General features: G+C 38.2%; 1 protein-coding gene across 3 annotated transcripts in view; it reads right to left on the bottom strand.

The window, feature by feature from the left end:
• The window catches only part of MEST (mesoderm specific transcript), an 18,179-nt gene extending 5,284 nt beyond the window's left edge, over positions 1 to 12,895 (bottom strand). Inside the window, exons 1-8 of one of the 3 annotated variants that reach the window (XM_072401839.1) lie at positions 12,444 to 12,895; positions 5,573 to 5,684; positions 5,322 to 5,476; positions 4,161 to 4,240; positions 3,421 to 3,498; positions 3,213 to 3,349; positions 851 to 909; positions 247 to 287 (exon numbers count right to left, since the gene is read on the bottom strand). In XM_072401839.1, coding sequence (XP_072257940.1) covers positions 247 to 287; positions 851 to 909; positions 3,213 to 3,349; positions 3,421 to 3,498; positions 4,161 to 4,240; positions 5,322 to 5,475 — 549 coding nt within the window. In that variant the 5' untranslated portion in view covers position 5,476; positions 5,573 to 5,684; positions 12,444 to 12,895. Of the gene's footprint in view, positions 1 to 246; positions 288 to 850; positions 910 to 3,212; positions 3,350 to 3,420; positions 3,499 to 4,160; positions 4,241 to 5,321; positions 5,477 to 5,572; positions 5,685 to 11,699; positions 11,722 to 12,443 lie in introns of those variants that run through there. The other 2 variants (XM_072401838.1, XM_072401840.1) reach the window with 2 other exon arrangements.
• Positions 12,896 to 12,943: the final 48 nt, after the last annotated feature.

The raw sequence follows: 12,943 nt of genomic DNA, 5'->3' as shown, positions 1-12,943 counted from the left end.
AGGACGATGATAAGAGCATGTACAAGGATTTTGGTGGTCTCAGGGGACAGGTATGGGCGGATTATAATTCACAATAGAGTTTACATCAGCTTATCATCCAGGTTCACCTAGCTATGCATTGTTTTTATTTGCTATCACTAAAGGCCCATTCACAAATTTTTCTTTGCGTGGCACCCTAATGCATTAATACAGTGGTGGGCAGCACATCACACTGCAGAGGGCAATGGAGGAGCACAGAAAACTGACCTTTTGTAATAGTCTGGGGTGGTGAGTCTCTGGAAAAATACCTGCAATTATAAGAGCACACACTGAATCTTAACCACAAAAAAGCTTTTGTAACAAAAATGAATCACTAAGTCTGTATGTACTCCAACAGGTGTTCATGACAATTGTGTTGTCTATAAAGTATATTTTAATAATTATAACTGCAATATAATTCCCCAGTAGGAGGAAATGGGAAGATTAGTTTGAAAAATCTGGCCAATCCAGCAGTGTTCTTGGTACAACACTTTTGTACAATATGAGAATCACTTTCCTATCACACAACTAAAGCTACCTTTGAACTGGCAAAGTACTGCAAATATTTTTTCCAACCATTTGGCTAGAGTGCATATAATGCATGTGGGTCACTCTCTTGATAAGAACAACACTAAATATATAAAAACAAGTAATCCGGGTTATGCCATGGGAACCTGTTTTTTAAACAGGCTTTATAAAAACACTTGCCTATCATCCACCTTTATTAAAAAGGGATTCTAAATCCATTATGCAAGGACACTGCATACTGGTCCTATTACTAATTGGAAGGTTTAGATAGTATGACTTTTAAATTACTTATCCAGCAACTTACCTCCATTGGAAAGGCAAAGGCTACCAATGTTAATGTGTCCTTTTTTTCTGTTATCATACCTACAAGAAATACCAAGACAAATGTATGAGGACTAGTAATATAATGGTAGACAAACACTATACATATTATGTAATTACGTATTACTATACCAGGTAGAAAAAAACAGAACCAACACATTAATTTATTATATTTTATTTATTGACTATTAAGGGGCATACAAAGTCTTTCACCTTTGAGGTACACTGCTGCCTACAGGAGGGTGAATGTTTTTTCATCAGCTCTGCTGTGTACATCTTGCCTGGTATTACTAGCTCCATTTTTTATTCAAGATTTTTTTACATCACTGCGTGTACTGGACTTTCTAATTGCAGCTATTTAGCATGGTCATAAATCTGATTTAGGAGTAAAAGACTTCCTTCTATTAGCAGTAAGTTGTGGTGTGCTCTCCAGGTTCAAAGCTATTGCTTTCGTTCATTGGGCACCTTTAAACAGATGATTCCTGGCAGCAGAGGGTAACACTGTGGTACTGAGCACTCACATAAACTGCTGGGTGAAGAGTCGCATTCCTTTCTTTCCCTATATACAGCATCTCCTACTGCCCATGCTTGCAAAGAGCCATGTAGAACTCTGTAGCTGCTACCCGTACCTTTCAGCTATTTAGGTTTTATAAGTACCAGATACCTGTCCTCCAATCACTGAGCATTAGTAGTCTTACTGCCATGCAGTTACAATATGTCTGCTTCTGGTCACAGAGGGAAGTCCTGGCCCCAGTTTACACTAATAGTTCCAATTCACTTACTAATGTTACTGACTACTGCAGATTGTACTCATGTTGTGCTGTGTTTTTTTACTGTCCTGCAATACTTATTGAATCCATCTGCATCCTTGACCTGTCTGCGTAGATCATTTTTGCAAATTTATGCATTACTTTATGGGCCACATCACCCAGTTGATTACTGACTGACTGTAGGTGCCACGAGGATGCTACCACTACTTCCCCTGCAGATTTTGTACTTCATCAGCTCACAGCCTTGGAGGTTTCTGAACCATTGCCAGCAGATACCCTGTCTATTGAGAAGCTCCAGACTTTGCCCGATGAGCTTGACCTTAAAGAGTCTTCTGCTGCTATTACTCCAAAAATTAAAAAAATAAAAAATAAAGATTGTTTTGTCCCAAATCAATGCAGCATATACCACTTTAAAACTAGAAGATACACCGGTTGCTTTTACCAGTCCTGTCTTCGGTCTTGGCTCTTTTAGACCTCCTAAGCCAGTAACGACTATTCCCGCAGAGGATGCACTTTTTTCCTACAGTAGAAATTCCAAAATTTCCAATCTCTGGTTTAAGTTCTTCAGTCCAAGAACCTATTTTTCCATGAAAGATCTGGATCTAAAGGTAGCCCTCCTTCTAAGTTCTCCAGTTTCATTTCATGCCAGACCTTTCTTTCCCCCACTATTTCAATGTGACTTAGGCAAACCATCATCCAAGCTTATAGTCTTAAGGATCAGGCTCCACTGTTTACAGTTAAAGCACACTCTAAGCACACTAAGTATTTTCGTGTCTCTTGGGCTTTTCCCGCATCAAGCATCCATTTTCCAGATTTGCAAGGCTGGCAATTGGTCTGTTCACGCATTATCTAAGTTCTACCAGGTGGATGCTGCAGTCTCATCTGAAGTTTTGGCCTTAAGGACATTTGTTTTCTGTGCTGCTCACCCCTTCGTTTGACTGTTTTTGGAAGTGCCAAGGGTAAAAGACTTCTTGTGTCCATCAATAGGGTTTTTTACTTACCATAAAAATATTTTTTGGTTTCTAATAAGAGGCATTGGTCCCACCCCTTTGTGTTTGATATCAAATTCTTAATATATTTCAATAAAATGCATCCTAATACTTTTAAATAATTAATGTATTTTGAACAAGCAGTAAGTGATGTATTTATTGTCTGTGATCTGTGTTCACTGTGTAGTAAAATCTAAATAATAATAATAGATTAATGTTTGATAAGAAAAAAATGAAATCTCACACACGCATATGGGTGCTTAATGTATAGGAGTATTAAGCAACTGTGTTATCTCAGACATTGTCACAGCTCACTCCAAAAAAAAACACCTTATGCAAGGGAAAGGGAACCTACTAAGATGTACTACAAAAATATACTTTGATGGCCTAGTAAAGCAAATATTGGATGCAAAATTAGGCTAAAATTACACAAAGTCAGACATTTGGGAGGTGGGTATAAGCACTTTGGGGACTGCAGGTGGTAATAATTATGTGACACTTGGAGGATGTAGAACAGTGCATAAAATACTTGAACAGCATAATATTCTATCATGCTCAATTTTTTTATTTTGTCTGCAGCACTTACCTGTACAATAGCTCTTGGGCTACAGTATCTCCATAATCGTGAGACAATAGATTTATTTTTTGATCCGTTAGGCCGAGGTGGCTGACAAGTGCTTCTACAATACTGGCTTGCTCAAAAATTGAGTAACGGTGGAATCTCTACAAAAAAAAGGTGACTATAATATGTAGGATGCAAGAAAATTTATGATAAATATATTTGCTACACTCACCGGTTTGTCACTGAAACCAAAGCCTATGAAATCCAGAGCAATCACTCTGTGAAACCTCTGTGTTAACCCTTCCCAGATCTGCAATAGAATAGAAAGTAAGGACAACCATGAACTAACTAGAACACTATGGTATCACCAGAGCTGGAACAGTTTTTTTTTCATTTAGTTTCACTTTAAAATCATCTTAAATATTCAGTGCTTACCTATTGCAGATTGTGAGCACTATTATTAAATGTAAAATCACTAATTAGAAAGTGAATTAGTAAAGTAAATATACCATCCAACTCTAAGTTTCCATATAGCAGAATTGCTTGCCACAACTTGATGACAAGGAAGTCACTGCTATACTAGTGATATGGGTGCCCCATAATATTGGTCAGACAGTCAATAGATATTTTTCTTGTCACTGTGTGTGGCTTCCCCAAATTCTTTTTTTATTAAAAACAGAAACAGTCATGTGATTACAGACCCCACTGTTTAGAAAAGACATTGTGAATTGTCACTGGTACAAGGCAGATTGTAACAAGTGTGGTCATAATTTTCACACTGTAATTGTAATGTGAGTTGCCTTGGTCAGGAAACTGCAATCTACAAGGCTGGCCTATGACTATTGTGCAGTCTAAAAGAACAGCAAAGAACACTTTTTCTATACACTATATATTCCCTCATTATTGTTGTCATGTGGACACTAATAACTAACAGTGGAAGCACCATAAAGTATTGATGAATGATAACATTACCTTGTACCAGTCATAGCTTGAGGTTGGAAATCCATGTAGGAGAATGACCACGTCTGAGCTTCCCACTGCTCCCAGGGATTCTACATTTGGTGTAAACAAAAATACAAATCTATTAGTTAAAGTTGAAGCCACAAAGTTAAAATAACACAGTTTCAATTGCAAATGTAACAGAAAGAGGAAGCAATTAAAATGGAGTTAATTGCTAGGATTTACATACACCTTAGCTTTATCTTTTGACTTCTGCAGTCTCAAAAATACACATTATCAGTGAACTATGTAGCCTGACACCCTTGGCCTCCTTCTGAAGATGCTATCTGTCTGGGTGTCATGATGATTTAACAGTTTCTGAGTGAATAACCTAGAAAAAGTACTGTATATAGCAGGTACAATTACAGGTACAACTACAAATCTGCACACTTTTTCTAAGTCACTGATTTAAGTCTCCTAGTAACTGAATCAGCAAGACAGACAGACAGACAGACAACTAGGCTATTTAATAACATCAGTAAAGACAGCCTCCGTTTTTCCCTTTATTATAATACCTATAGATAAAAGATATGCCATTCTGTACAACAAAATATCTAATTACTCCACTTCTCCCCACACCATAATCCCAAAAGGTGCTGATCCATATGAAAACGCTTCACCCAATTCTTGAGATCATCCCATATCCGAGCTTCTGCCAGTCAACCATCTGAAAAGTGTTTACTGTGGCTACTCCTTGAAGAAGCTGTAACAAGTGGTCTCCTTGACATGACATGGAATGCTATGAAACTTTATAAAAATTCTGTTTATTGGTACTTCCAAAAGTGCCAACAGAGAATTGTTTATTGCCACTGAAGTTTTAAAGATAGACTGATGGCGATGAAGCTGGAAGACTTCTCTAATAATGTAAGATTTTGTCCCTGCAAATTGTATGCATATAGACCTATAAGACCATATAACAACTGAATATCACAAATAAAGAAACTATAAAAATAGGCCTATTTGTTGATAATGTGACCATTTTAATCCAATCACAACTGCTCTGTTCAAAGACCAATACAATTTCAGACTGGTTTGGGGGGAGGATATATAGTTCTTAATCACCAACCACAATGAGAAAAAGCACACGTATTTAGCAATGTATTTTCAAATCAAGAAAGTGGGTAAGTAGGGCACCTCTATAAAAAATCTGTTGCTCATTGAAGGTGAAGAAGGCGCCAGCTGATCTCCATGTGAAGAGTGCTGGGGAGAGGTTAGGAGGAGGAATGTGCAGATACACAGCAATGAGGGGAACGGTAAGAAGGCCCACCTGAATCCACCATTCCTTCATCCTGCAAGAGAGAAATATAAAAGTATTCTAAAATAATTGCTTTCAAATTACAGCTGTAAATTAAAATTATTCAGTAATTAATTCATGGAGAACTAACTTTGGTTTATGGTTTTGGTTTAGAAGGCTGTTACATCCAAATGCTGTGTTGTCCAAGCCATTCCCTCACTGTACAATTAGCCCACAACTATGATAGGCTGCCTCACTGTTTACTGGGAATACAAAGAAAGTGGATAGAAGAGTAAACAACCGTGGAGGCTACTAAAAATTGCCAAAGCCCTGCTTTTCAGAACGGTCCAGCTTAAGCATAATAGCAGGGTATCAGGCTACGTACACACATTAGATGCTTCTCCTCCAATAATCGCTTCGGGGCTGATATCAGACAAGAATCTGGCATGTGTACAGTGCTCTTCGTTCATGGATCCGTCCAGGCAGATCCGCAAATGAACGTAATGCAAGTGAAGGGGAGACAGAGCAGCGGGGTGTCGCTCTGTCATTCCCCCCCTCCCATCTCCATGGAGCAGAATGGTGCTGTGTGTATAGTACTCGTTCCTGCATCGTGCAGTCTTTTCTCGTACCTTTGCAGAAAAAAAGCACACCCAAAACCTACCCATAAGTCTCCCTAGAAAAAGTCTATTAAAATAAGCAATGTAATATAAAGGAAAGAAACAAACTAGGAAATAAACCAACTTTCTAGTGACAGGAGGACCCAGGTGCAGACATCTAAGTACAAGAGTGCCCAAAGTTAGCAAGTATTTTGACTTGCTTTTATCAATACAAAATTATCAATTTTGGATGAATTAATGCTGTAGCGATACATGACACTCTTTTCTTAGAACAACACAAACAGTGCTGTTTGTTTAAAAGCCTAAATGAACATTCAATATTATTGAATATATATTTGCAAAAATAAAGTAGCAATATTAGAATGTTTTATGAAATGCTTAGTATGACATCTGAGAGAGATAATATCTAGAATCCTATGTAACATATTACACTGGGGAACAAGTTTGAACAAATTTTTTGTTGGCTTATTTACACTAATAGGTATGCTGATTCTAAAAGTGCAGTTAGTTTTCCTCTATCCAGTCAGGTTTTTTTCTTTACCGCTTAAACTAATGCGATTACTGTAGCGTACATTTGTAGAGGGTATTCATTTACACGCAAGACAGTGTGGTCAGAGGTTGTGTGTATTTCCTTTCCTTTAGATCATGTCTGGCTCTGCTGTTTCTCATCGTAAGTGCCTAAACAACCCTGATTCATTTTGTTATATCTGTGGCAGTTTCACCATTTACAGTCAAGGGGCGAACATCAGCACATTTGTAGAGCAAGCCTATTTGGCATGTTTCAAAGGTGAACTTGGTGATCAAGATAAGTCTTGGGCCCCTCATAAGGTGTGCAAACAGTGTGTGGAAGGTTTCCGGATGTGGACAAAGGGAGCCAGGAGATAATTTCAGTGACTGTTACTTTTGTATAGTGAAAACTTCAGGATATACCAAAAAGAAAAATAAATGGTATCCTACTCTACCATCGTCTATACGCCCAGTGGCTCATTCAGATGAAATCCCAGTGGCCGTTTTCGTTACACTACCCTCTCTTGAAGAACATGATTATGGTGATGAACTGGGTGACAACAATGATGAAGAGTTTGAAATTGAAGAGGACTGTTCGTAAGGGATTTGATCAGTATGAGTTGAGTGATTTGGGACTATCAAAGAAGGCTTCAGAACTCCTAGCATCAAGACTGCGTGAGAAAAACTTGCTTGAAAAAGGAACAAAGGTATCATACTTTCCAACCAGAGAAATTGCATTTGTGCAGTACTTTAGAATTGACAGTGGCTTTGTGTATTGCCATAACATACCTGGTTTCACGGAGGAATTGGGAATTCTGATCTATACCTCAACTGAATGGTGACTATCCATCGATAGCTCAAAGCGGAGATTAAAGTGTGTCCTCCTTCACAATTGCAATATATTTTGTCAGTCCCAATTGGCCATTCAATTTCTCTTTTTAAAGAATATCCAGACATAAAGAGAGTCATTGAGTTGTTGCAATATCACCAACACAACTGGGTTATCTGTGTTGACCTTAAAATGGTATGCTTCCTTCTTGGTCAGCAATGCGGATACACCAAGTATCCCTGTTATCTGTGAATGTGGGACAGCAGAGCTTGTGAGAGGCATTGGGTGGAAAGGAATTGGCCTCCAAGATCTGCCCTAAAACCAGGGGATCCAAACATTCTACATGAGCCACTTGTTGATAGAAAGATGAATTTATTCCCGCCTCTGCACATGAAACTGGGTCTGATGAAGCAGTTCATTAAAGCTTTGCCAACTGAAGGAGACTGTATCAAGTACCTCATTTTGGCATATCCTAGCCTGTCATTTGAAAAAATAAAGGCCGGTGTGTTTGATGGTCAATGGTCATCAGGACAATGTCAGAAGTCGAAAAGGATGCTTGGTTATCATTCAAAGCCAATGTCAAGGACTTTTTTGGAAACACCCGAGCAAATAATTACACAGAAATTGTCCAGAAACTCTTGGAGAGCTACAAAATGCTTGGTTGCAATATGAGCATCAAGGTTCATTTTCTGCATAGCCATCTTTCTAACTTCCCGGAAAATCTTGGTGCAATCAGTGATAAGCAAGGTGAACAATTCCATCAAGATTTGAAGGTCATGGAAGGACGGTATCAGGGTAGATGGGATGTACATATGATGGCTGACTATTGTTGGAGCATCAGGCGGGATTGTCCTAACACTGAACACTCCAGGAAAAGCTATAAGCGTAAATTTTTACCTTAACCGCTTACCCAATATATTTTCAAATGTTTTACTGTAAAATGTCAAAGAGTAACAATTAATACTTTGCATTAACAAAATAAATTTTAAATAAACAGTTCATAAACATTCAAGTTACTGATTCATTATTTTTTCATTGTATGTAAAATTTGTATGTTTTTTGACAAAAATGGAAGGTACCCTGTATCGTAAAAACTGGATGTGATAGCAAACAACTGGGGTCATTTCTGGATTCACCACCCAAAAATTTGTAAAAACTAAGTGTAAGATCTAACTCAACAAAAAATGCATTCTCCGGTGTTATTAGATAACCACAACTTAGCGTTATACTTCGTAATTAAGAATGAAATAGCACATACAAATGATACGAGGACTTTTATTATTTCTAACACTAAAAGTGACAGACACTTCTTAAAATTAAATCATAACGACTGTGCTTCCACATGGCTGTAAGCAGCTTTATTAACGTAGACGTTTAATCTTCTTAATGATTCTGCTTGCTCAGGTCGTTGTGCAGAAATCTACTGCACAATCAACTATGACAAGAAAAAAATGTATTATTTTCAAAACTGACCCATTTGTTAAATTACTATTATGAAGACATTGTACAACCGAACTGAACAGTATTTATTAAAGTAAAGTTCAGTATATCATAAACACTGTCATTAAAAAAATAATAAAACATTGTTTCTAGCTGTTAATCTGTTTTTTAATCCCACCACATTTTTGGAATTTACAATATTTTGCCTAGAAGTAACCATAGAAAATGGGAAAAACGTTTTTTTTCGTGGAAGAAATTTACTTCAGTTTGCATTCCTTATGAAATAAAAGACCAACATGTTTGGGGGATTCCAAATGGTCCAAAAAAATTCATAAGAAACTTTCTCATGGAACCTAAATCAATAAATATGTTAAAAATGTTAAAATTGAAGAAAAATAGCATATGTAGCTGAAAAATATAAAACATACAAGCCATCTGTAAGAATTTGATGTTATCAGGATCAGTCCTAAGGATTAGATAAAATAAAGGGCTAACCAGATAGCAATTAACAAAAACGAAAAAAAAATATTTTTTTTTGGAACTAAGCAATAACTGTTGGCCAATTCAAAATAACCCCTTCTTATATCAGCAATCCTCAGTAGGTAGCAATACCAAGGACATGAAATGCAGTGGAATGTTGGGACCTGTGTTGAAGAGAAGGGTTTTGCAGTGATTTATTAGTAAACTGGAGAATCCTATTTTTTTTCATGTCCATTGAGAGAACAAGAAAAATCTTTCACCTTTTAGTCATCCAAAAGCAAGCAAATACTAACAGATCCAAGAAAAAACAACATTGAAGTGGGGACAGACTGCAGGTAAAAGAAAGATTCTATACAGAAAGCTGGCATTGGATAAAGTGAGCAAACAAAAGGGAGATCAAAAACAACATTGAAGTGGGGACAGACTGCAGGTAAAAGAAAGATTCTATACAGAAAGCTGGCATTGGATAAAGTGAGCAAACAAAAGGGAGATCCCCTAACAGATTAGGAGGGGAAAGACTAATCCCTTCCTTTAATTTGCTCAGCAGAGGGAATTGCTGTTGCTACTTTTACACTTGGTACTTTATAACCAAAGTGTCTTCCTCATATTATGGAATAATACAGAAATATGGAATAATCACAAAAAAAACAAAAGAATATCATGCTGAACCATAAATCTACAATCATCTGTTCAAAATGTTTCCCCCTGAGCAGTCGTAAGATCTTTTTTTGCACAACCCAGACTTTGCAAAAGTTTAGAAGCATAAGATTACAAACAAGAAGAAGTAAAAAGCACGACAATGGGAACAGAGGTTTAGAAAAGGCTTTCAAACCATTGGTTAGATTATTAAAGTCAGGGGCCTTCTACATTGATAAGGTAGTTGCTTTGTTGAGGTGAGAAGCTGCTGGATCCACAATGGGGGTTGACCATTTCTTAACAAAATCCTTTGCAAACAGTATATTGCCAGTATATATTTGTGGGGAGCAAACATCTTGTCAGAGTGTATTCTGTCACTGTATGGGAAGACTTGAAACAACAAGTGTCATTGGAAAATCTTTGAGATCCTAGGGACTTCAGAGGACTAGGCACAGACCTGGAGGAAACAAATAACTGGGTTAAAGCATCAGTTAAAAAGGCTCAGGACACAGACACTGGGGTCGGGCTGAACCCAGGAGTGTGAAATGTGCACACAATTCTCTACCCAGTAGATCAGTGCTATGTTGCTTAGTGTTAACACATTATGTGGCAGGAATTTTATAGGCACCCAACAACCCAGAGAGTTCCATTGGCTTGTCAGACCAACCCACTTACCAAGTCTTCAGAGACAGGACAAAAACTGAGGATATGTCAGAGGCATTAAACCTGGATCCTATGGTGAATTTCTCACCAAGAACAGAATCTGAAAAGTTCAATACACAAAAAAACAAGCTCCAAAAGGACACTTTTCATATCTGCAGCCCAGCAGAGTCCAGACATAGCACTTAAAAAACAGATCAAAGACAACTGCAGATGCAAACTGCAAAGTGTGAAATACCATCAATGGAGGGTCCAAGTCATTTTGTAAATATACCATCTGAACAATTAGAATGATGTCACAATCTACTGGATATCTTTCACACAGAATCACATTGTATTTCTCATAAATGGTTTGGAACCAGAGCTATTTGATCACCATACATCTGTATATCTTATCAGTGTGCATTTCTTCCACCGACAATAAACAAGGGCAGAGTGCAGTAGTACATGTACATAGTGCTGAAAGACATATGCAATTATAAAGGCGCATACAGGTGATTTAAAGTTCACTTATTAAATATAATACTGAACTTCAGGCAAATAAAAAGATCCATATTTAGGTGTCTATGTTTTTATCTTTAGATGTATTTTTCATGCAACTAGTGTTAGTACTTGCATCACAACCCTCTATACAGCAAAACTCACATTAGGAACGACTAGGACTGAAAGCCAATATTGCATGCAAGAAACACGCTGATAGGAGAAAGGAGCAGAGTGGGCAGAGATGAGCTCATCAGTTTCTTTCAGGGTCCAGGTATAAGACAAAAAGTGAAGAAAGGACATTACTGTACATTACTTTACATTACTGTACATTAGGACATTACTGCCCAGGTTATGCTGGCAAAGTTTTACCAAGCAGAAAGTAAGAAGACACAGTGGTTTAGTAGCTAGAACTTTGGGCATAAAGCGCTAGGGTCCAAAGTTTGAATCTCAATCAGGGCACTATGGAGTTTGCATGTTTTCCCTTTATTTGGGGGGTTAAGTACTCCCCCCGTGTTGACACCATAGGAACATTTGCTCATCTGAGGATACAGTGACTTGATTGTGGACTGTAAACAGAAAATGTATTCCTTTCCCACCTAAAATATAAAGTTTGTGGTATGACATACCTTTTAAAACAAACTTCTGTATTATAATATAATACTTGGAGTAAACACAAAGTGTAGGTTCAGACCTGTGGTGGGAGCAGATGATCCCGCAGGACTCCCAGAGGTTGGCACAGCTGCTTGGTCACACATACTGCTACTTACATCACCAGTGTGTGCAGTGAAGGGTACTGAACCATCACTGCTGCCCCCATTCATTCTGTATTGGGAAGTTGCAGGATGATACTACAAGGCAATGTCATGCAGTAACTGCACTGCCTGTCTGAAAATTTGCTTTTTCATTGCTCTCTCCATTACCAAATCCCGCCATGTATGTCACAGCTCGAACTGCTACAGTTCATACAGGCTGTGTGTGATTGAATGTCACTCCATGGCAGCTCCAGGCACTGATAAGATACATGAAGCACACACATAGCCTCCTCCTCCCCATTACCTAAACAGATGTACTATGAAGATATCAGCACTGCATATATTATACATTCAAAGCAAGAATGTCCATTGCTTTGTATGAAGTATGCCTGGCTACAAATTCTGCATGTAACAATGGCACATACACATGTCCATGGTCTGACCAGTCCGTGACCCATACATGTACATGACTATTACCGGTATCATACCTAGTGACCTTCTCATGCCAGCCATTTACACAGGTAAAGTGCCCACTATGTGTGACCCCAACCTGCAGCCTCCTCACCCTGCATACAATAACCCATGCCCGGTGCCCTTACGCCTCATTGTCGCGCTTACCTGAGCTCAACTTCCCATCATGCTGCCCAGAACAACTCCAGCGCGATCCCGCCGACACAGGCTGCAGTACGTGAGCGCGCCTGGGATGGAACAGTACGGAAACCGGGAATGACGAGCGGGCGGCCATCTTTCTTTCTGGCAAATCTCTATTCTAAAAGTGCACGAGCAAGAGAGAGAGAGGAGCTGGCAAAGAAGAGCCAGACACAATATGAATATTCGGAAATGAATAGGGGACATGTAAAAGTCATAGCCACACAACTCTAAAGCATTATTACAATGAAGTGTTTAATAAAATATAAGCAATTTTTTTTGTCAATGCCCTTTTTATGCTTGTGAAAAACATCTATGATCACTTGTGTTTGTAACATGTAAGGCCTGCGTGAGCAAATGGAAAAAAGGGGCAAAGGGATGGAGGATATATAAACCTGAGCTGTAATGGCAGGAAATAGAATATTGGGATTCTTTTTAATGTCTACATGGCCATATAATTTTACGAACAG

This window comes from Pyxicephalus adspersus, chromosome 2, assembly GCF_032062135.1.
Source record: "Pyxicephalus adspersus chromosome 2, UCB_Pads_2.0, whole genome shotgun sequence".
NCBI classification, from domain to species: domain Eukaryota; kingdom Metazoa; phylum Chordata; class Amphibia; order Anura; family Pyxicephalidae; genus Pyxicephalus; species Pyxicephalus adspersus.
The sequence above is the reverse complement of the archived record's forward strand: the minus strand, read 5'-3'. Positions and strand labels throughout refer to the sequence as shown.